The sequence below is a fragment of the Alternaria conjuncta genome (assembly GCF_024043145.1).
Source record: "Alternaria conjuncta strain BMP 0040 chromosome Unknown scaffold_1, whole genome shotgun sequence".
Classification (NCBI taxonomy): Eukaryota; Fungi; Ascomycota; class Dothideomycetes; order Pleosporales; family Pleosporaceae; genus Alternaria; species Alternaria conjuncta.
In genome coordinates, this window is record NW_026250090.1 from 1693413 (window position 1) to 1715124 (window position 21712).

Genomic DNA, 21712 nt, shown 5'->3' on the forward strand with positions numbered 1-21712 from the left:
AGCTACGCTGTGCGGACTCAGCTATACGCTTGGTAAGGCAAACCCAAATGCTTCACCGACGCTTACACGTATACAGTCGAACAAGATAAAATATATTGGTAAAAGAGCCAGCATCAAGCCGCCCTCAATAGATCGAACAAGGAATAATCTACACAGGAAGATGAGGTACCCGAAAAACGGTCATCGGTCTATCGATCTACGCTTCGCAAAAGCCAAGCCATGTATCGCTTAGAAGTTCATCAAATCTATTCCATGTTAGCTGAGGCACAATCATACACCGTTGAGGAAGGAGTAACATACCACGTCCAAACAGCGCCCTCTTGGTCCAGTCCATAGCGAGTAAACACCTTGTCCTGAGGCTAACACTCTGTGCAAAGTAGACGCCTCTCCACAGGTAGACGGCCAGCAGACCGCCGCTCAAGCCGTAGCCGTTGTAGTCGAAGATGGCTGCGTTACCGATGTATGCCAAGCTACCGAGATGCTTGTACTCGAAAGCCTTGTACACTGCATCATCCAGGTCACCGTAGTCAACGTTATTGAGAGCCATGCCGGGGGCTGCTTGGGCGATCTTGTTGAACTTGCGACCAAGGTATTCACCCTGCTGGTTAGCGCGCTGGGCGGTGGCGGGTAGGGATGTGAGCTTCGAGTCGATCTGGAAGAGCAGCTCTCTAAGCTCGCCAAAGTCCAGAGTGCCAGACTTGTCCTTGTCGTACTGTTCGAACAGCTTGTCTAGGCGGCGGAGATGGTTTGCTGCTTGTGGGAAGCGCTGCTTGACGCGTTTGGCGATGCCGCGCCAGTCCGAGTACGAGATCTGAAGCTTCTCGGGGTCCTTGCCCTTCTCCCAGGCAGTCGTGCGTAGAAAGTTGACGATGTGATCAGAGACGTTGTTTTGGACGGTTGCGCAGTCACCAATGGCGTAAACGTCACCGAGAGGTGATCCGTTCAAACGAAGATGTGTGTCGGTTTCCAGAGCGTGCTTGTTGTTCTGTCCGTCGAGTTTGGCGGCGAGTCGCTTGCAAAGATCGGTCTGCGCAACACCAGTTGACCATAGACAGAAACCCATGGGGATCTCCTTGGTAACCACTTTGCCGTTTTCATCCTTTTGCGAGAAGAGGATCTTGTCCGATTGGACTTCTTTGACGCGCGAGTTTGTGAGGATGTCGACCGAGTCGTGGGCAAAACGTTGCTCAGCGTACTGAGATAGAGCCTCTTCGTAGGTGTTCAGGATGTGGCTTCGGGACTGAATAACGTGGACGGAGATTTCGTTGCGTAAAAGCTTGGGGTAGAGCTTGCAGAGATCCTCGTTCAGCATGTCGAACAGCTCGGCCGCGAACTCTACGCCAGTGGGTCCACCGCCGCAGACCACGAACGATAGAAGTCTTCGCCTCTCTTCGTCAGATGTTGTCGGTAGGCACGCAAACTCGAGGTTCTTGACGACCTGGTTACGGATGATCCTGGCATCGCTGATATCCTTGAGGAAATGGCAGTGTTCGAGACCCTTGACACCATGCGAGTTTGTGACTGATCCGACTCCGACGACGAGCTTATCGTAAGGGACATAAAACCGTTGCTCCTGGCCCTTGGCATCTACAGCTGAACACTCGATGAGCTTCTCAGAGAACTCCACGTCCTCAGCCTTTGCTTTGAGGAAGTGCCCGCGTACTCTTCTGACGATCTTTCGGACTGGTTCGACGAGGGACCGAAGCTCCAGCGTTCCGACGGTAGCGGAAGGCAGCATCGGCGTGAATAGGAAGGTATTGGACGGCGATATGACGACAACGTGGTAGTCATCCTGGTTCAGCTGCTTCAGAAGGGCCACGCTGCCCCAGCCCGTACCCAGTATGACCAACTTTGGCTTGTGCTTGAGCTTCTTATTCTCGGGCGTTTCGTCGTCGTCGACGAAGTGGTCGGCGATAGGCAGGTTCTTGGGTCCACCTCTCCTCGGGCTGAGTGCGAGTTCGGACACGGGGATATCGGTCGCGATAGGGTCCTCGTTGTATGTGTAGGCGTCGTAGACAAAGAAGGCGATGACCAAGACACCGCTAACCGCGACGAAAGAGCCAAGCATGGCTGCTGTTCGGTACGCATACCGGGCGAGGCGCGATCGCGGAGCTTGAAGGGGTTTCGTCGAGACGGTTCGTATCGCGGTCGTGGTGGGGGTTTGCCTGCTTAATTGTGAAGTCTGCAGGACGGCGCGTCTCGCAGCGGATGCTGGGCTCCCATTGCTGAAGGATGTGCGGAATTGTGTGTTGGTCGCTCGTGGTAACCGTCTGCAGAGAATTGAGGCCCTGGAGGTGGCATTGTACCCGCGCGACAGCGACGCGGCCTGTCGTGGGAGCATGGCAGGAATTCGGAGCTCGAGCGGAGCACGTGGAACCGGGAGAGGAAGCCGGCGATGAGATGGGATCGAGGTAGGCGCCTACGTGAGGGATGCCAGCAATTGACAGTTCAATTGCAAAATTAGCGATGAGAAGGCATAGGTAGATAGGACAAGCGAATGTAGTATGCAAATGCCACGGCGGCGTGGGAGCAGGGATAGGCGTCTCAGAGCGCGGAAATGTCAATCGGGGTTCTGCGTTACGTCACCATGGCAGATCGGAGCTTCGCGGGCCATCCTTGCATGGTTCCACCACCAACCAAGCTTCCACTGGGCCCGTCTGCCGCGTGCTTGTAACGTCTGCTGTGCCTGTCAGAACTATGTTTCCATGTCTCTATTGCATAGCCAGAAAGTGAGATGCAGCCTACAACTAATGCGGATACATCTCGAAACATCACTGTGAGCTGATGTATTCTCTACCAGTGTACTGAACTTGTTCCTCACTAAGCATGCATCCCGCCCGGGCAGACTTCGTGTTTGATTGAGTCTAGCACGGCCACTGTGGATAATATCTGTATCGACATCCCGTCAGGAAGCGGCCCGCATGCATCACGACTGATGTTGGGTGGAGGAAATCTTGGTCCTTGCAGTGGCACAAAATCGATTGATAGTGATATCGTAATGAGTATTCTGCAGCAGTACAACACTTTGCCATTTACATGACTGGCATATGCGCAGCCCGTTCTTATATACAATCCTCATCGCTTCTACTTCTATAGTTCTACTAACACGACCAGACACCGACGGTGCCGTCTCTACGTCCTTCAACCAGATAGCCATCCTTTATCCTGACGTGTTCTATGATGGAGTGTGTCGTCTTGTCGTTCTCGTCAGCTCCGGGTCCGCAGTCCCAGTGCCTTCCGTCTGTCTTGTCGTAGACCTTGACTACGTCTGCACCTGCTGCAGACACAATCCGACGTGAGTCGAACATCATGCTGCTAATGGCGTGATCGTAAGCGTAGGCGTCGGCAATGGCGCCGGTTCGGAGATCCCAGATCTGTGCATGTTAGTTGGGGAACAGTCGGAGGAAAGATGGTTGACTTACGCGTATACTCCTGTCGGCACTACCGGTCACGAGATGGACATCATCGAATTGCAGGGCTGTTACAGGACCTGTATGGCCGACAAGACTTCGGTGAACTTGCCCGCTACGCAAATCCCATAGACGTACCATACCGTCGGCGGTACCACAAGCAAGTGCAGCATCGAAGCACTGTATGGCGCCTACGAAATCGGCAGAGGAGTCGGCAGAGCGTCCCGTCTGTCGCCATGTGCTGTTGGAGGTGTTCGTAGCTGTGGCTTGGGCGGCAGCCCAGAGGACATCGAGCGTCTGCACGCATCGTCCCTTGACCAAATCCCATTGCCGTAGTGTCTTATCTGCAGAACCGGAAACCAGAGTGTCGCCGCGGAAGTGTAGCGCAGTGACTTCGTCGACGTGTGATTCGAGGGAGAAGAGAGGGCAATCCTGCATGCTGGTCGACGGTGGCGCAGGGGGTGCGTCTTCCGAGTTCTCAAATGCCAGGCCATCGTCGCTTTCTTCATCGGGCTTGTTTATCCGGTTATCCATGGGCGCGTATTCGGCCTTGCTCAGGTCCCAGAGTTTTATCGAAGCGTCCATTGAGCCGGTCGCGACGATGTTTTCTTCGACTTGGAGACAGCGCACGGAAGACAGATGACCCTCGAGCATTCCGATGCACCGTCCGGCGCTCAGATCCCATACTCGTACTGTGTCGTCTAGCGATGCGGTGACCATCATGCCCCACGGAGCGTCAAAGTCCATGGCGGTGATGGCGTCCATGTGGGCGGGCAGTTCCTTGATCTTGGATCCTGACTGTAGATGCTCGTGTAGTACGGGCATGGACATTCTCTTTGACAGCCGCTTGGCCTTGTTCTTCGTCTTGGGCGAGGAGGGTATCTTCTGGTATATCGACTCGGACATGAATTCGCCCTTGCCTTCTGACTGCTCGTCGCTTGTCTGCGACCCTGCCGTCTTGGGTGCCAGTGCAGCCTCGTCGTCCAGCTCTTCTTGCAGGTCCTCGATACGGTTGTCCACAGTCAGGAGATCCTGCTCCAGCTCGCCCTCTTCGATTTCGAGCCCCGCCAGACGGTCGAGGACCATCTTGCGCATGGTATTGAGGTTGGCGATCTTGTTGTCGATTTCGTGTATCTCGGCGACGCACATGTGCTTGCGCACGCCCATCATCTCGAGACGGTGGCCCATGCTGTTGCGCTGCTTCCGCAGCTTCTGCATCGAGGGGGGCACATTGGGATCGTCGTCGTCTCCCCCGCCACCGATCAGGCGCTGGCCGCGCGCGTTGTGGCGGCCGTGTTTCTTCGCATGGCTGTCGGGGGCGTCGGGCAGCGAGGCCTCGAAGCCCTGGAAGAGGGAGAACTCGGCGTTGTCCTCGGGGATGTTGGAGAGCAGGTCGTTGGGGATGTAGGCGAGGGCGCGCTGCTGGATCTCGGGGACGGAGATTCGCGAGCGCACGATCTCGCGGGGGGTGGTCTGGGCGAAGGAAAAGACGGAGCGCTGCATCAGCGGGCGCCTGAGCTCGCGGTGGAGCTCGCCAATGGCGTTCTGGTAGTGCTGGGTGACTCCTTCGGCGCCTATCAAGCTGCCGGCGGTGGCTGTGACTTTTTTGCCAAAAGCTTGCAGATGGCGGGTCTAGCGAGCATTAGCATCACCGTGGGCTCAGGGAAGGTGCGGTGGGGCTACATCGGGGAGCGAGTCTATGAAGCTGCTCTCGTCGTCGTCGTCAAAGGCCTGCGAGTACCGCGGCGAGCGCGGGCTGGTCGACCGGCCGCGACCTGGGGATCCATTGCGGGCGGTGGACGAGGCCATGCGAGCTGCTCAGGTGTGGCGGGAGACTCAACGGGCGGCGCAGTGGAGGAGACGTCGCTAGGGCATCCTTATCTTCGCATTAGGATCTCAGATCAGGTGCTCGCGTGTGCTACAAGAGGCCAATAGGCGGTGAGGCGGGAGGCGGGAGGCGCGTCGGGTGCTCGAGATGGTGATAGTGGTGTTGCGGAGGGGAGTGACTATCGAGCTCTCCAGTCGGCACCCGCCTGCGTCATCCGCCGAAGAGCACGCCGATGCTCGGGACACGACCGGACTGCCATGGCTGCAAACATCACTCACCCGCATAGTCACGCTTTGGGAATAACTGGGAGGAACCATGGACGCGATTGACCTCTCCGACGCGTCCAAGGCGCTTGACCTGGCCAACATCCGCTTCCAGCTCATGTACGCCTCCCCGCCATGCGCGCCTGAGTCTCACTGACAGCAGACAGCCGGCTCGAGGACACAATCACCTTCCACCTGATCGAGCGCGTGCAGTTCCCCCTCAACCGGACCATCTACGTGCCCGGCGGCGTCGACATTGGCGAGCCCGAGACCAGCCTGTTCGACTGGATGCTCCGCGAGCAGGAGCGCCTGCAGTCCCTCGTCCGCCGCTACCAGTCGCCCGACGAATACCCCTTCTTCCCAGAGGTCCTCCAGGAGCCCATCCTCACGCCCCTCAACTACCCGCAGATCCTGCACCCGAATAATGTCAACGTCAACGCCCAGCTGAAGGACTGCTACATCAAGCACATCCTGCCCGCCGCATGTCTGCAGACAGACCGCGAGGACCGGGGAGAGTCGCAGGAGAACTACGGGTCCTCTGCCACCTGCGATGTCATGACCATCCAGTCCCTGTCGCGGCGCATACACTTTGGCAAGTTCGTTGCCGAGGCCAAGTTCCAGCAGGAGACGGAGCGCTTCGTCAAGTTGATCAAGGACGAAGACAGGAAAGGCATCGACGAGGCTATCACGAATGCTGCGGTGGAAAAGAAGGTGCTGGAGAGACTGAGGTTAAAGGCCAAGACGTACGGCACAGACCCGGACCTGGGCGCGAACGGCTCGTCCAAGGTGAATGCAGACGCGGTTGTTGGCATGTACAAGGTACGTTCAGTGCTCTCATTCATTCATGCTGCGTACTAACAGATAATACAGGATTGGGTCATTCCCCTGACAAAGGAGGTGGAAGTGGAATATCTCATGCAACGACTAAAAGGCACACAATGGGAATAGACCCGCGCACAATAAAGAACAACAATACTGCCCAAACCCTGACCCAAGCCGCCCTCACGCTCGAGACACGTGACTGAAGTGGACTGTTCGCTGCGAATTCTCCTCTAGCTTATCCGTCGTCCCGCTCGCATACTAATTGGCACCCACTCCGTCTAGTCCAGCTCGTGGAACTTAACAACGTGGGGCTTCTGGGCTTCGCATTCGAGCTTGGAGTCTTTCCGCAAGTAAATTTGGGTACAGCGAGCCTCCTCTCTCCACTCATCTAGCTTCTGCTCCAGCCTCTTCTCACAAGTGCTGAAGTATTTCCGCCACACCAAGTGCCCAAAAGCGCTACAAGTCATCGCCAAGTTCATCGCAGCCATCAACGTAGGCAACGATTCGATGGACGGACCAGACTGACTCAACAAGCAGCTCATCGTGATTCCAATAACCAGGCATAGTCGCTGGTAATAATCCCCTCGATTCATGTCGTACTGCATCCAGTAGTCCAACATGGACATAACCGTGACGAAGATAACAAAGCCGGTTGACGGATTGGTCACGATCCTCGGCTGTCTCGCAGACTGACAGTTATCGGTCGATTGCCGGCAGCCGTAGTAGTTCTTCACGATGTTGTGCAAGCCCCATTGCCCCCAGGCGAGCATGCATGTCATTTTAAGATTCGAGTTGCGTCGCAGCTCGATCACGCCATAGACGCGTCCAGCAAAAGGTATTCGTCTTCTCATGTGGTCGAGTACGATCGGTTCAGGCTGGCGCACCTCCTCATACGCAGTTCGAGCCTCGGGAGTCTCAGCAACAAATATCACCGGTCTTGTCGATGACTTGTCGTAGGCGCCTTCCGGTTTTGGATCAGTCGGCAGATCTGCATCCTCTTCTGAAGAGCTTTGGAAATCCTTCTCTGGGTCCAATGCTTTTGGCTGCATGCGAAAGCTATAGACATTTGACTTTGTGATAGCTCGGAACTTTGCTGGCCAGTCTTCAGCCGATTCCTTCGACTCTGGGTAGACGAGCATTACGTCGAGACCAAAGTCTGCGGCGCATTTCTCGCCATTGCAAGGCTGGACATGGCGAGGAGAGGCGCGGGGAAGGTACTTTGACAGGCTGAAGATGCCTGGCATGTTGCTGATGGAGGGGTAGGTATCCTAGAATCGCGTGCGTGACCGATGAACCTTGTTGTTATTGGAAATACAAAAAGCAAAAGCGGGAAAGTGATCTAGGCGTTCTTGTGAGAGGACCTCTTATTTGAGTTGGAAGAGGCATATGACGTTCGGCTAGGTGTTGTTCTGATCGGTGTATATCTTACGAAGTGCTGACCGGATCGTCGGCATTACAGCTATCTCATGGCATCGTCTGTATGGTCGCGATTAATCTGCACCACATCTGGGCAGGCTTTGGGCTGGTGTGCTACGTCAGAGGCTTGGCTTTACATGCTTCTTCGCTCCAACCATTGCAAAGTACTTCTGGATGTTCCTAAGTGGGGGATGATGAGATAAATCACTACATCAATGAAGCAACTATTGTTTCGTCGGAACTATAACACAACATGACGAATTGGAAACCACCCGAGAACTCCAATTTCAGCCTTCCATATCACTCATCCTCGTCATCGCTATCATAGTAGTCCGCCGATGGCGAGTAAGGCTTCCACCACAGTGTAAGACCCTCCTTGGACGTCTTGTACTTTTGCATTCCAACCTCCTCATATTGTTTGGCGCGATTATCCGTCCAGCTGAAGCCGATGATTGCGTGCGGGTCGTGATCAAATATACTCCTCGTAGCATTTCTGTGCCGCATCAGTACTCCAGCGAAGATGCCATTAAGAAGAACCGTAGGGGGGTTGGAGAAGCTGTTAGGTATCCAGGGTTCTGATGTGTCGCTGGCTGCTATGGAAGGGGAATTGGTGCGAGAGCAAAGTGGGATGCTATTCGTAAGTAGTGCGCCATCCATTCCAAACATCGGTTGTTTCTTGCTGTTGCCAGTGGTGTGGCTGGAGGGTACCTCACACCCAGCATCTAGTTCATGGGTCGTTGTACGGGTCTTGGGCTCCGTTGGGATACGGTTGGTGACTGTCGTAGCTATGTCTTCCAGTTCGCAGAATCTGGATTGTTGCCCAGTCTTCTTAGACATGTGCTTGGCGACCACTGTAGGCATACCGTCCATTTCATAGACCGTAGGTTGTTGCTTTCTGATTTTGGAAACACGCCTGGCGACTCCCTCCAGCTCATGAATCACAGGTTGTTTCTTTGTTCTGAAGGGAACCCGGCCTGCAAATGCTACAGCAACGCTATCCAGCTCATGAACCGTAGAATGGTTCCTAGTAGTTCTAAGAGTCTGACCGATAGCTCCCTCCAATTCATGCATCGTAAAGTTTTGCTCGAGATTGTTGATAACGTGACCGAGAGTTCCTTCCAGCTCATGAGTAGTAGGATGTTGCTTTGTCTTGCTGGATCTGTAAGTGGCAGTTACTACGGGCCTACTCTCCATCTCGTAGAACACAGGAGACTTTCTCGCTGCCTCAGGCATTTTGGCGGCTTCGGTCGGCTGAGCTGATCCACCCGGAACGTACAGCTCGTGAATCCCATCGGTATCATTGCTGAATTCAGACTTCCTCATTTTTTCTGGTGCTCGATGACGTGTAGCCTGAACAGGTAGTTTGACATGTTTGCCTTTAGGCTTCCTGCAGATCATGGAGCTTGACTCAGTGGTCCCGAGAGTTGTGCTTTTGAGAACGGTATCTTTCAGCTTTTTGAACGCTGATCTCTTTGCGCCTGTGGGCTTCTGCACACCAGCTGATATTTGACTTTGATGGAGGCTCGATGTGTCTAGCAGGGCCGGTGCTTCAGGGACAGATCGTGGAATCTTCTTCCGGTCCTCGTCGCCAGTCCGATGGTTGTTGGACGATTGGTATGTGCTCTTCGATTGGTCAATGTTGATCGGCTGACATGCTTGGTAGGTAGTCTGAGTTGGCAGATTTGTAGCACTCTGTCCTTTCAGGGACTGCACCCAACCCCTCGAAGCACTTCGCGTACTTGTAAAGATGCTGTCGTGCTCTTGGTATGTAGTGCTTTCCCTGTCGTATATGACGATCTCTCCTACAAACCGTGCTGCGGTATTCACCGTAGCTCCTTCTTCGCTCGTATTATTTGCTTCACTGTCCAAGGTGCTCTCGTCGCTCACTGTGTCGACAACTTCTCCATCGATCAATTTGGCATCGTCATCTGAGCCGCTGTCGTTGTTTTCCACGCTGATAGTCTCAGATTCTGCTTCTTCTTCTTCGTCTTCCCATTCATCATCACTGGATGCAATAGGGGAGCTGTCGCTGGCTACATCGTCGCTAAGCTCGCTATCCATGTCATCTACCGAAGCGTTGTCGAGAGCTTCATCAGCGTCATCGCTTTCGCCGTTGGCGTCTCCGTCTTCACCACTTTGGTTATCCTCGCTGCCCGGGTAATCGTCGTCATCATTCTCGCCATAGTCGTAGCTGATGTTTCCTTTCTTGGTGTAGGTAGCTTCCAGCTCAACAGGATCCATGATTTAGGCAAGCCAAGATTGTTGGGAAGAAAGAGGAGAGCAGCAAGAGTCGGTCAAATCGCGGACGACAAGCATGGAACAGTGACCATACGAGAGGTTTACACCCAAGAAATACTCTTGGGTAACCAGTATTGCGCGTACGTACCCGTTGTTGGGAGACGTTTTGTTCCGCGTGTACTGCATTCCATGCATGCTGCCATCACTTTGCTGAACTGGGTATTTTGACCTTGTGGTCCGACCGGTGAGCAACGGCAGCAGGACGGTTACTTACTGTGGTACACCTCCTCTTCTTGCAACACAGGAAAGTTCCTGTGTCATCTTGCGTCAAAGGAACTTCCAAACTCGCCGGATGTACAACACAAGTACATGTGTTGTGCTCTTCAGTGTCGTTGATCCGATCTTACCACTCCTTCTGCCCATGTGTATTGTGGCAGGGTCTTACGTGTCATCTCGTGTAAGACTTGTGCCCTTGCTGATCCGCTGTCTGAGCACCCAGCATCAGATATGATCGAATGGCTCCAGCCACATTCATGAGCGGTAGGAGGGATTCGCCAACCAGCTTTCGCTAATCACGGCGTGAGTGTCTTCATTGTCCACAGATCCTCAGCAAGAGTATCGTCTGACTCCGTGAATCGTTGCCGCGTCCATACATTCAATGGTTTATCGGTCCTATCGACGCCAGTGCAGTATTGTCTGCCCGACAGACTCCGACGAGGTTAGCAAAATGTTCAGTCATCCATCGAAATCAAGGCAGTTGCCGACAGGTCCCAAAAGCAACAACGAGATCTCCGAGAATGACGGAACGGAACCGTAAAATATTCGAGTGCCGTCTCAGATCTCTGTGTACCTTGATAGTCGCCTTGCGCACGGTGGGTGCAGTGAGTTTGAGTTCATTGCCACGCATGCCAGTCCTTGAAGGTAGATGTGCACCTGGGTCGTAAAGTTTTCGTTCAGCGTTGAGCGTGAGCCCACGATCGCGGGTCCAAAAATAGCAAATATAGCGTGCCGCCGGACAGACTCCGATGGTGCGTCAGTGGTGTTGGTGTCATTGTTTAGCTCCTGGCTCCGTCTTTGAGCGTGGACCCTGGGCGCGAGCCAGGCAGGTGATCGGCAGCCACAGCCGCAACAACCGGCTCGATGATGCCATTCCTGCCAGATGTCACGGCTCAACTTTCCACTATCTCGGTTCAACCCCAAGCGACGTCGTATTTCAATCCTTCGTTCACGAGTGATCTCCATGCTAACCTTGGAATTATTCAAGGTGATGGAGGCAACGCCGATTACTGATATTACGCTCGTCCCCACACTCGGACCACCCATTTCTGTGGACGATGAGGTCGTTCGGGAACGGACCGATCGAACTCTACGAGATTGCAGTCATCATTCACGCGGCCGACATACTCAGGTCCACAGCACTCAGGCTCGACTTCAGGAACATAGGACATCTCTTTTACGCTTCCAGTGTGTCGCTAAGCTACCTAGGTATAGTGGTTCGCGAGCACTCTAGGGTACACCGCGTTGATACAAATGTGGAAGAAGCAGTCGCCTACCATCGCATGTACGGTGTTGCAACGGCAATCAGAATACATATAGCCAGGACGTCATGCCGTTAGTCTTCCGAACTAAGGCCATGCACAGCCGATCGGCCAGCGCCCAATGCATACCTGGTTCATCCTACTAGACGTCACATCTCGTATGTTTAGCACGATCCAAGCTCGGCTAGGTCTGCCAACTGCCCGGATAGGACATGCCTGTCGCCTCATCCGGTCACCCCGGATGCCGCTACTGGTTCGTGACACCGTTGGCAAGGGTACTGAGGCTCCAAAAATTGGGGTAGAGTGTGGTTTCGGCGCTCTCGGCATGGTCTGAGGCTCGTGTTCCTGGAGAAATTTCATGGTACACCTTTCTCGTATGTTCTAGTGGGTAAGGTCAAGGGTGACGCCTGGTGTCAATCTTCTCGTATTGAACCTTGGGACGAGACGGACATGATGATCGTGGCAGGAGTACAGTACCCCAGATACGAGGTGTGATGACTATATAATGCCAGTGAGTATCTCACTTTCTAGCCACCATCAACCACCAACTCTCACACTCAACTACAACCTACCACACTTTCCAACACTTTATCCCAAATTCAAACCAACTTCAAACCAACTCCATCAAGATGCAGTTCACCACCATCGCTTCTCTCTTCGCTGCCGCTGCCGTTGCCAGCGCCGCACCTCTCGAGGCCCGCCAGGTCGACGCATCCTGCCCAGTTGCTACCCAGGGTGACTACGTCTGGAAGATCTCCAACTTCTTCGGACGCAAGCCTGAGGGAACCTACTACAACAGCTTCGGCTTCAACATCAAGGCTACCAACGGAGGTACCCTCGACTTCAACTGCTCTTCCCAAGCCGACAAGCTTGAGGATAACAAGTTCTACTCTTGCGGCGAGAACAGCTTCATCGACTTCGCTTTCTCAAGCGACCGTAGCGGTCTGATCATCAAGCAGGGTGTCAGCGACGAGTAAGTTTTTCCCATGCCTTTGAATGCGCAGTTCGTTCAATTTGCTAACATTCCTTCAGTCTCACCTATGTCGGTACCACCACTCTTCCCAGCTACTGCCGTGCCGGTGGCAACGGCCCCAAGGACTTCGTCTGCCAGGGCGTCTCCGATGCCTATGTCACCTTCGTCCCTCTTCCCGCCGCCGCCGCCCCTGCGTGCCCGGCACCCAGCCAGTACTGAGCATAGGCTATGACCTTCCTCAGTGTTCATGATTATCTCAGCGCTTCCTGTATAGACATTCCTTAGAGCCTAGACCTAATGCAACATTAATTTCTTCATCATTTGTGCCACTACCACTACGACGACTGCATCCTGCTACATTTGTGAGAGAAAGATACTTGAGCTGCTAGTAGAAAAGAAGACTGAAACCATCGGAAAATCAACTTTCGAATTGAACATCGCGTGTAGGGTATTGACGCGAAGAGTGACGAATGGCTGGACGCGCAAACCTCGCATTTGCCGTAAATAGCACAACACCAGGACGTGAGCGCAACAGCGTCTGACTCCATACAAAACGTGCAGTCCAGGTCAAACCACCATCCACAGCTCGCACGAGAAAAATGATGCCTGAAACACACGTCGCGCGAAACTGCCATCCTTGAAACCTCAAACCTCCTTCCCACGTGACACGCGACGCGAACTATAACACCATCGTTAACCCCCGAACTTGCCATCACCAAAACCGCGTGCAACAACAAACGCCGCCATGTCGCTCCTCGCCCGCGCAAAAGACCTAGCCTACAATCCCGATCACACAAGATGGATGACTCCGCTCCTGCTCGTAGCAGACGCCGCGCTTTCAGGCGTGATAATCGAGAAGATACCTTGTTCGTGCTCCTTTCTTACTCACCGAAAACGCACCACGTGTCCTAACAGCGAGGTTGCTAGATACTGAGATTGACTGGACCACGTACATGCAGCAAATAGCCATCTTTCTGAAAGGCGAGCGCGACTATAAGAATATTGCTGGTTCGACAGGTCCGCTCGTGTACCCTGGTGCGCATGTCTGGATCTACAAGCATCTTTACAAGTGGACGGATGAAGGGCGGGATATCGCCCTCGCGCAGTATATTTTCGCGGGAGTGTATCTGCTTACGCTTGGTGTGGTTTTTCAATGTTATAGGAAGGCGCGGGTGAGTACTTTCCCATTCTGGCTGTTGATGTTGGCGGCATAGAGTAGAAGCTGACGTGTTGATAGGTTCCACCCTACATTTTCCCGCTGTTGATTCTCTCAAAGCGCATGCATAGTATTTTCATGCTACGATGCTTCAATGATTGTTTCGCGGTGCTGTTCTTCTGGCTGGCCGTCTTTTGCTATCAAAGCGATCAATGGCATCTGGGGAGCGCGCTTTATAGCACAGGGCTGAACGTCAAGATGAGCCTATTGCTGCCTCTACCAGCAATGGGTATTCTCATGGTCATGAAACTGGGTGGAAGAGAAGCCTTGACACAGGCCATGATCATCGTACAGGTTTCGGTAAGTAATTCATCGATCACGGAGTGTTATCAATTGATGCTAATCAAAATGTAGGTTTTGTATGGCTACCCCTTCAGGAAGCGCGCACCAAGCTATTTCGCCCGCGCTTTCGAGCTCAGCCGTGCCTTCCTGTACAAATGGACCGTGAACTGGCGCTTCGTCCCGGAATCTACGTTCCTCTCACGCCCCTTCGCCATTGGCTTACTCGCTCTGCATGTTGGCCTCCTCATCTGGTACGCGCGAACCCGCTGGATCAAGCCCTCGAAGCGCAATGTCAAGGAATTCCTCAAGCTTTGTATTCCAGCCATTGAGCCCCGGGACCAGGACACCATGTCCAGCAAGATCACCCCGGATTTCATTATGACGACGATGTTGACCGCGATGACTATTGGCCTACTATGCGCGCGTAGTCTGCACTACCAGTTCTACGCGTATGTCGCGTGGTGCACACCATTCCTCCTGTGGAAAGCAGGTTTCAATCCGGCCGTTGTGTATGCATTGTGGGGCGCGCAAGAGTGGGCGTGGAATGTGTATCCGAGTACATCGGCAAGCTCGGCGACGGTTGTGGGCGTTCTCGCGATTACGGTCGCAGGTGTATGGTGGGGGACGAGGAAGGAGTACGAGGGCGTGACGAAGGGTATAATTGAGGAAGATCATGCGCACGCCGAGTGATGCGACGAAGAACTCAGTCCTCGTCTGAGTCGCTGGGCGGCATCTTGCCGACGGTCGATTCCTCGTCGTCGCTATCTTGGACGTAAGTCGACTTCTTTACGAACTCCTTGGGCCTGTATACTATTGTTAGCGCTCTGTACACATACTACACGATACCCGGCTGGAACATACCAGTAGCTCATTTTCCTCCAAGCCTTCTCGTCGCGTACCACGTTCACAATCTCTCCATCCAGCTTGTTCTCACGGTCCGCCAGAGCAGACATATCTATAACCACATAACTGCCCCTCTTGATCCATACAGTTGATCTGAACCTCGCTTCCAGCTCTGCAAGGACAGGCTTGCCATCTGGCAGCTCGGCGGCATAGATGTTCTTGCCTTCGGCTTTGGTGATGCGCGCGATCGCGTGATTTGGCGCCAAAGCGTCGGGCGGTGTGATTGTGCTGTCTATGGTGGCAAGGACATTGCGCTTTGGACGGGCCATGTTGGGGTTGAGCTTTGGTAAGCAGGGTGGAGAAGTTATCGGTTGTGGTAGTTTTGGAGACAATATGGGAGGGGTGGTCGTGAATTTCAAAGCAGGAAGGTGTGGCCGAGCTCGGTGGGGAAGTTGTCCCCGCCCCTCGGAGCCCCAAAAGTTCGCACTTTCACCACCTTCTGGGTATTGCGCCCTTTCTGGTCACAGGCCTAGACCCAATCTTTCTCCGACTGTCGGATCCATTACCAGGAATGAACGGCTATCTGCACCGTTAGACGCGTCTGTCCCTTCAAAACGTTTTACAGGCTTTATGATCGACTTGCTTACCGACCGTCCACCATCTCCACACTGCTGCAGCGCGACCACACGATACTTACCCGCCAGCTGTGATAGGCCCCAAGTCGGAGCCGGCGCGTGTTTATCTGGTAATGTAGGGTAATTGTGCATCCCATGATTTATCAGCGATAGCGCCCTCAGCCTTTGGGATGGCCTGTAGTCTTCTCGTGGAAGGCTTCGTGGACTACCGCATTAAGGGTCTAGGGTCTCCCGCACTGGCACGTCGTCGCTCGGGCTACTTTCTTATTTATGACTCCTGCCTTCGCATTTGCACTGAATTGAAAGCTCAATTACTTCCTACTACCTGAGACGCACAATCAGAACGAACGCTTCCAAGGCGCGTAGTTCAGGGCTTTTGCATCCTCTTCGAGTTCGCAAAAGGACACCGCAGACCGGGAACTTGGAGCCATGTCGTCCAAACTTCACAGCCTCTTCGACATTCAGCCTGCCTCCGTCACCAACCCGGAACCGACATACCAGAAGAGCAAGGGCAAAGCACCTCAAACACTCGGCGATGTAGGTGTACTACCGGACGTCGAACTCGCGGACTTTGCTTCTCGCAAAACAGACGATAGCCGACAAGCATCGTATGCAGAGCATGAATTACCCAAGGGGGCGCAGACCCCGAAAACCCCCAATGAACTCGAAATGAGTCGTCCGGCCACACCGAATCGAGAGGATGCAGTCGGTACTATCAGGACCTGGAACGCTCAACCGATGACCAAATGGAGAATTCTTTGCTGTTGCTTGATCTACTTCTCCAACGGAATCAACGACTCAGGTGAGTTGAGAAATTGATATAGACCTTCCGTTTTTGGATTACTTGATCAGAATTTAGACTAACCAGTGGTCAGTCGTCGGTGCTTTGATCCCATACATGGAGTCGTACTACCACATCTCGTACTCCATCATGTCTCTGGTGTTCGTTAGTAACGCCGTCGGTTTCATCTCTGCCGCCTTCTTCACGAACACGATCCTAGGCAAGTTCGGAAGGGCAAAGACTCTGATCATAGCAGAATTGATACAGTTGTCCGCATACGTTATCCTTGTTTGCACACCTCCGTATCCTCTGGTCGTTGTATCGTAAGTATTCGATATTAGAACTCAGTAACCCACAGCTGATAATGTCAGTTTCTTCCTCTTGGGATTCGGTGCAGCCATCAATTTGGCCCTCAACAATGTCTACTGTGCGAATACCCATCCACCTTCCGTCATTCTTGGCCTCTCGCATGGCAGTTATGGCGTCGGTGGAATAGTCGCACCCATAATCGGAACAGCAATCGTCTCACAAGGAATTCTGTGGTCGCGCTTCTACTTTCTTACTGTCGGACTGCGACTTTGCTGCATCGCTTTCGCAGCATGGTCCTTCTGGTCATATACGGAAGACTCTGAGGAGACCCTCTTGGAGACCACGACCAGTAGGCAAACTGCTGCGGAAGATGCCGCTTCCAAGATGAAGATCCTGAAGCTCGCTTTGAAGAACAAAGTCACCATCTTCGGTGCCTTGTTCATCTTTGCATACCAAGGAGCCGAAGTGAGCATTTCAGGCTGGTTCATCTCATACCTCATCAACTACCGCAACGGTGACCCTGCGAAGGTTGGATATGTCACAGCAGGCTTCTGGGTATGTATACTTGCTGCATACTGTGTCGCTTCTGCTAATTGCCGAATAGGGAGGCATCACGCTTGGTCGTTTTGTACTCACCCACGCTGCGCCCAGGATAGGAGAGAAAAGATTCGTCGTCATCCTCACACTCGGCACCATAGCCCTCCAACTTCTGGCATGGTTGACACCGAATTTGATCGGAAATGCAGTCGCTGTATGCTTGTTAGGCTTGTTGTTGGGCCCCGTCTACCCGTGTGCGCAGACCATCTTCTCGCGCCTCATGCCTCGTCATATTCAGACCACCGCAATCGGATTCATTGGCGGAGCAGGAAGCTCAGGTGGTGCGGTTGCGCCCTTCACAACTGGTGTTCTCGCGCAGGCTTCCGGTAAGCGACCTTTATTCTATGCGCAATCATCAGGATACTGATTCTTTAGGTACTTGGGTACTGCACCCCGTTGCACTTGGCATGTACGCTGTTATGCTTGCTTGCTGGTTCGCGCTACCCAAGGTGCGCAAGCGGACTGATTAGACTTTGCGACAATGTCGGGCCTGGAACACACCGTGACCGAAGTGTTCGTCTAGTACGAGAAATGCGAAGGTTGATGATAGGCCACCATGACATCATTTTGAGACCACTAACATTGCGGGACCCGCGGAACGCGTTGTGTACCAACAGGATGACCACATCACGCTCAAGTATATAGCAAAGCGTGCCTGCTTCTCGTGAGTCGGTCACAAATTGGAAACCATCTTCAAGAATATCCCAAAATACAATCTCGCACCGTCCAACATGTCCGCGACACAAACCATACAGATCTTGAGCATATCCACCGCGCTGTTAGCGTCGGGCGGCATAGCAGCATTGTCTCTCTTCGACATACCATTGTTACAATCACAGCCAGCATCTCGATCTCTTCCAATGATACGCTGGCTCTTCTCAAGAGGCTCCCACACGTTTCCGACAGCCGCAATCACATCCGCATCCGGCTTCGTCTATCTCGCTTACAAAGCTCTCCCACCATCTTCCGTCAACTCGATGTCCTCAATCGTTCAGCATGCCGTCAAGGGCAAGCCAGGCCTTTATCTCGCCGCCGCCGCGCTTTCTTTCAGCATCGCGCCAATCACGGGTCTGGCCATGATACCCACGAACTTCGCCCTTATCAAGAAGAATGAAGAGCTAGGCGGGAGCCGAAGTAAGGCGTCTGCCGAGTACCGGGAGAAGTCTGGATCGAAGGAGCGAAGCGCTGATGAATCCGTGGACAGCAAGGATGACGTGAGTCAATGGAAGGATTTGAGTGTACCCCAAGAGAAAACGGAGAGGCAGAGTACCCAAGCAGAGGATCAAGAGGTAAATGAGCTGTTGGACAAGTTTGGCAAGTTGAACATGCTCAGGGCAGTAGCTATTGGCTTGGGTGGTATCGTGGGGTTGATGGCTGTTTTGGCGTAGGCTTTTGTTATGTTGCTATATAACCCGAAGTATTCCGTAATCCAGCCAAGCACACCTAGCTCCCCGCGATAGGCGGCTCGCATCATGTCCAGCGAATGAAAGCGCATGCACGTTACGAGCACGACATTGATTGCACCGCTGACGTGAGCTGGCTGACTACCTGTTGTGTAAGATAGCGGAAGCGGAATGGGGACGGCGATAAGCATATACCATGCGGAACATTCAGCTTGCTTTCAGCTCTTCGTGCCAGTATATAGTACTATAAAGCCTTAACCATCTATTACTACCAGGTCTGGTCCAAACTTATCATTGCGACACCCGTGCAAGATGCATCGCATATTCCTCCTCCCGGAACTCCTCATCCAGATCGTCACTCTCCTCCCCCCTTCTGAACTTTCCATATACGCCTCTGTCTCCAAGCACTGGAGAGAAACACTTCGTCTTAATCTTCCTCCTCGTCTTCTTCCTCTTCGCGACGCTTCATCAGCAATCCCCTCCACTGCTACAAAGCCCGAGATCCTCGATAGACTACCACAACCTGTCTGCTTTCTCGCCCAAGACATTCTCTCACGAACGACACAATGGATGAATCCTGGCTTGCCACTGGATATCTCGGATGACTACTACTTCTGGCACGAAGGCGCTTATGGGAATATTCTCTCTGCGCTTGTCCCGTTTTTGCATCCTTGGCTGGGGAAGCATGTGTGTGAATTGATAGGTGGGCTGGACGAGATGGCGAGGGGAGAGATGGGGATCTGTTTTAGGACGCGAATGAGCGTCAGGGAATTTCATGAGTGGTTGGCGGGGTGTGAGAACGAGACTGAAGAGGGTAGAATTAGTATGAGTGCATACTTGACGAGACCCGTGACGCGGAGTATCGAGGTATACTGTGTGGACGGTGCGGAGTGGGATCGGGAGTATCGCAATGTACTACATCGACATGGAAGAAGAGATTGGCAGCAGCGTTGTGTGAGGGTGGAGCGAGAAAAAGGTGTTAGGATGGGAGATGTTGTTGAAGAGTTGAGGGGTGTGTTGAAGACTAGTAAGATTGGGGCGCACACTGGAGAGGCGATACAGAGAGATGTGATGCTGGAGTGGAGATTTGAGGAAGCCGCAAGCAGAATGACATGCTTCGAGTGGTTCGACGGCACTGGATAAGGGAAGAAACACCAGGATGGAAGCGGAACGAATTGGGCAGACGATGGACGATCTACAATGATATCAATATGGGTCTGGGTATACCATGAAGAAGTAACAGCCAACACCATGCGCCAAGCCAATGCTCACTGATCAGAATATTGACCAAAAGAATTGCGCCGATAAACATACCCAGTGCAAACGTTCACCAGTTCCATGTCCTGCTTGCGGCCGAGAACACAGGTGGTTTCCAAATCAAACGATCAGGATCGATGCTCCTCTTGCCCTTCAGCTTCTCCTTCGCCTTCTGTCTCTCCCGTTGCGCGATAACTGCATCTGTGAGAACGACAACGTGCTGGTTCTTGCTGTATCGCAGCATGTTTAGATTTTGCAGGGTATGCAGCACATCGTTCGTCGTCATCGCCGTCGCAGCACCCAAATCCTCGATGTTAGCCTCGGTTCGGCCAGGCTCCATTAGAATATCGACGAGAATCTCCTGCCAGTAGGCACGGTATCCGAGCAGACCCAGATCAGACAACGGCTTCTCTGGAGACCCGAGCTTGTTTTCACGCTTGGAAAGAAGGTAGGAAAAGTCGATAAGCAGTTTACCGAATCCTTTTCGTTGGTATTGAGGTAGGGTGAGAATACAGGCCACGTTGTAGCCTTCTGCCGATTCTTTCTCTTTGGAAAAGTAGCCCACAAAATGGCAGCCATGTTCGTCGCGCGTGCACATGCAGTAGAACAAGAAAGGGTCGACATCGTAGTATAACGTCTTATGGTCCAGGAACAGCTTCGAAAGTAGACAGAGGTTTCGACACCATGTCCGCTGCCGCCTCCCGTCAATCTCGAAGAAGGACACATAGTCGTCTCGGTATATCTCGTTGCCGGGTGGGTGGAGCAGGTGGCACTTTGTGCGGTGGCGCTCGAACTGCGTTACTTCACCATAGTAACCAAGGCAGAATTCGCAGATGTACACTACATCTGAGTCGACAAAGTCCACTGGGTAGGGTGAGAAGTACCAAGGCTCGACCTCGAATTTGCCCATCTGGATCTTCTCCAAGTTACGCACCCGCGAAATCTCGGTCTGGTTTTGGGTCATAGACCCGGATGTACGTAGCTTCTCGATTTCATCTTCTCTCGAGTAATCCTGGGGTGGCATGGCCTTGGCTGCTGCGGCGGCATCCTGCACGTCGACAAGGTCCATCTCCTCATCCTCGGGTTTCGGTGTGCCTTCTGTGACTTCGCTCGTGACTATGAGTTCTTGGTTCTCCTTGCCACTTGCTTTGGACGGCCTCGGTGCTTTGCCTGGCAGGTTGCTAGACGTCGATTCTGGTGTGCCTGAGATCTCACGATCAAGTTTGCTGCGGGATCGCTTGAGGTTCTTCTGATCAGACTTTGAAGGTGCCTTGTCGGTCTTAACGGCAGTGCCCTTCTTTTTGTCTGCTTTCTCGGGCGCTGGCCACTCGACTTCTCTTGATAGATCTATCCGTTCGGCTTCGATCCACTCATCCAGACGCTTGTTGAACTCTTCATAATGAACGTAGAACTTGGGCCTTCCCTGCCTGGTTTGGATGGACAAAATCTCAGCTTTGCGCTTCTCGCCATCCTGTATCGTGTTAGTCTATATACCAACAAGTATTGGTGTTGCTGTTTTAGTGTTCATGCGGCTGGGGTTTGCAATGCACATCGCGGTGTTGCGCGCTAGTCACGTACCTTCTCAACCCACGCCTTCACGCCAGTCCTGCACGCAGCGCGTCAGCATACATAATCAAACTGTGCGCATGGTGTCGCACTTACCTCAGCTGTGCAAGAGTGGCAAAGCCTGTTTCTACGGGCGCCGGCGTCCCGGAGGGCTCATGCGAGTTTTCTCGAGGCGCCATGGCGATGCGACACGCGTTTCTCGATTCTGGTAGATTTTGGAGCTCGTTGTGAGGTTTGATGTCGCGATGATGTTGGGGGTGCTGGGCTCAGTCGCGATGTTGCCGCCTGCCGATCGGGCCTTTGCGTCGCGTTCGAGCCGACATCTGGAAGGTGCT

General features: G+C 53.3%; 11 protein-coding genes across 11 annotated transcripts; 5 read left to right on the plus strand and 6 right to left on the minus strand.

Moving 5' to 3' along the window:
- Nucleotides 1-228: 228 nt before the first annotated feature.
- On the minus strand, nucleotides 229-2341 carry J4E85_000619 (uncharacterized protein; the record flags this gene model as incomplete). The annotated part of the gene is made up of 2 exons (XM_051464909.1): nucleotides 229-245; nucleotides 301-2341. 2 exons carry the CDS (start codon nucleotides 2339-2341, stop codon nucleotides 229-231), a joined length of 2058 nt encoding a protein of 685 aa, XP_051331430.1.
- Nucleotides 2342-3101: 760 nt separating this feature from the next.
- On the minus strand, nucleotides 3102-5219 carry MDV1 (Mitochondrial fission protein; the record flags this gene model as incomplete). Its single annotated transcript, XM_051464910.1, has 3 exons — nucleotides 3102-3374; nucleotides 3423-5042; nucleotides 5094-5219. The coding sequence occupies 3 exons, from the start codon at nucleotides 5217-5219 to the stop codon at nucleotides 3102-3104; spliced, it is 2019 nt and encodes a 672-aa protein (XP_051331431.1).
- Nucleotides 5220-5553: 334 nt separating this feature from the next.
- Nucleotides 5554-6449, plus strand: J4E85_000621 (uncharacterized protein; the record flags this gene model as incomplete). The annotated part of the gene is made up of 3 exons (XM_051464911.1): nucleotides 5554-5621; nucleotides 5669-6320; nucleotides 6372-6449. The coding sequence occupies 3 exons, from the start codon at nucleotides 5554-5556 to the stop codon at nucleotides 6447-6449; spliced, it is 798 nt and encodes a 265-aa protein (XP_051331432.1).
- A 152-nt stretch (nucleotides 6450-6601) lies between these two features.
- J4E85_000622 (uncharacterized protein) lies at nucleotides 6602-7567 on the minus strand (the record flags this gene model as incomplete). Its single annotated transcript, XM_051464912.1, has 1 exon — nucleotides 6602-7567. One exon carries the CDS (start codon nucleotides 7565-7567, stop codon nucleotides 6602-6604), a length of 966 nt encoding a protein of 321 aa, XP_051331433.1.
- A 472-nt stretch (nucleotides 7568-8039) lies between these two features.
- Nucleotides 8040-9980, minus strand: J4E85_000623 (uncharacterized protein; the record flags this gene model as incomplete). Its single annotated transcript, XM_051464913.1, has 2 exons — nucleotides 8040-8232; nucleotides 8455-9980. The coding sequence occupies 2 exons, from the start codon at nucleotides 9978-9980 to the stop codon at nucleotides 8040-8042; spliced, it is 1719 nt and encodes a 572-aa protein (XP_051331434.1).
- Nucleotides 9981-12144: 2164 nt separating this feature from the next.
- Nucleotides 12145-12707, plus strand: ALTA1 (Major allergen Alt a 1; the record flags this gene model as incomplete). Its single annotated transcript, XM_051464914.1, has 2 exons — nucleotides 12145-12488; nucleotides 12548-12707. The coding sequence occupies 2 exons, from the start codon at nucleotides 12145-12147 to the stop codon at nucleotides 12705-12707; spliced, it is 504 nt and encodes a 167-aa protein (XP_051331435.1).
- Nucleotides 12708-13929: 1222 nt separating this feature from the next.
- On the plus strand, nucleotides 13930-14676 carry J4E85_000625 (uncharacterized protein; the record flags this gene model as incomplete). Its single annotated transcript, XM_051464915.1, has 2 exons — nucleotides 13930-14004; nucleotides 14059-14676. The coding sequence occupies 2 exons, from the start codon at nucleotides 13930-13932 to the stop codon at nucleotides 14674-14676; spliced, it is 693 nt and encodes a 230-aa protein (XP_051331436.1).
- A 13-nt stretch (nucleotides 14677-14689) lies between these two features.
- J4E85_000626 (uncharacterized protein) lies at nucleotides 14690-15158 on the minus strand (the record flags this gene model as incomplete). The annotated part of the gene is made up of 2 exons (XM_051464916.1): nucleotides 14690-14789; nucleotides 14848-15158. 2 exons carry the CDS (start codon nucleotides 15156-15158, stop codon nucleotides 14690-14692), a joined length of 411 nt encoding a protein of 136 aa, XP_051331437.1.
- A 735-nt stretch (nucleotides 15159-15893) lies between these two features.
- Nucleotides 15894-17621, plus strand: J4E85_000627 (uncharacterized protein; the record flags this gene model as incomplete). The annotated part of the gene is made up of 5 exons (XM_051464917.1): nucleotides 15894-16266; nucleotides 16340-16568; nucleotides 16617-17109; nucleotides 17159-17477; nucleotides 17527-17621. 5 exons carry the CDS (start codon nucleotides 15894-15896, stop codon nucleotides 17619-17621), a joined length of 1509 nt encoding a protein of 502 aa, XP_051331438.1.
- Nucleotides 17622-17882: 261 nt separating this feature from the next.
- On the plus strand, nucleotides 17883-18539 carry J4E85_000628 (uncharacterized protein; the record flags this gene model as incomplete). The annotated part of the gene is made up of 1 exon (XM_051464918.1): nucleotides 17883-18539. The coding sequence occupies one exon, from the start codon at nucleotides 17883-17885 to the stop codon at nucleotides 18537-18539; it is 657 nt and encodes a 218-aa protein (XP_051331439.1).
- Nucleotides 18540-19881: 1342 nt separating this feature from the next.
- Nucleotides 19882-21556, minus strand: ESA1 (Histone acetyltransferase; the record flags this gene model as incomplete). Its single annotated transcript, XM_051464919.1, has 3 exons — nucleotides 19882-21282; nucleotides 21390-21417; nucleotides 21474-21556. 3 exons carry the CDS (start codon nucleotides 21554-21556, stop codon nucleotides 19882-19884), a joined length of 1512 nt encoding a protein of 503 aa, XP_051331440.1.
- Between the last annotated feature and the right edge of the window lie 156 nt (nucleotides 21557-21712).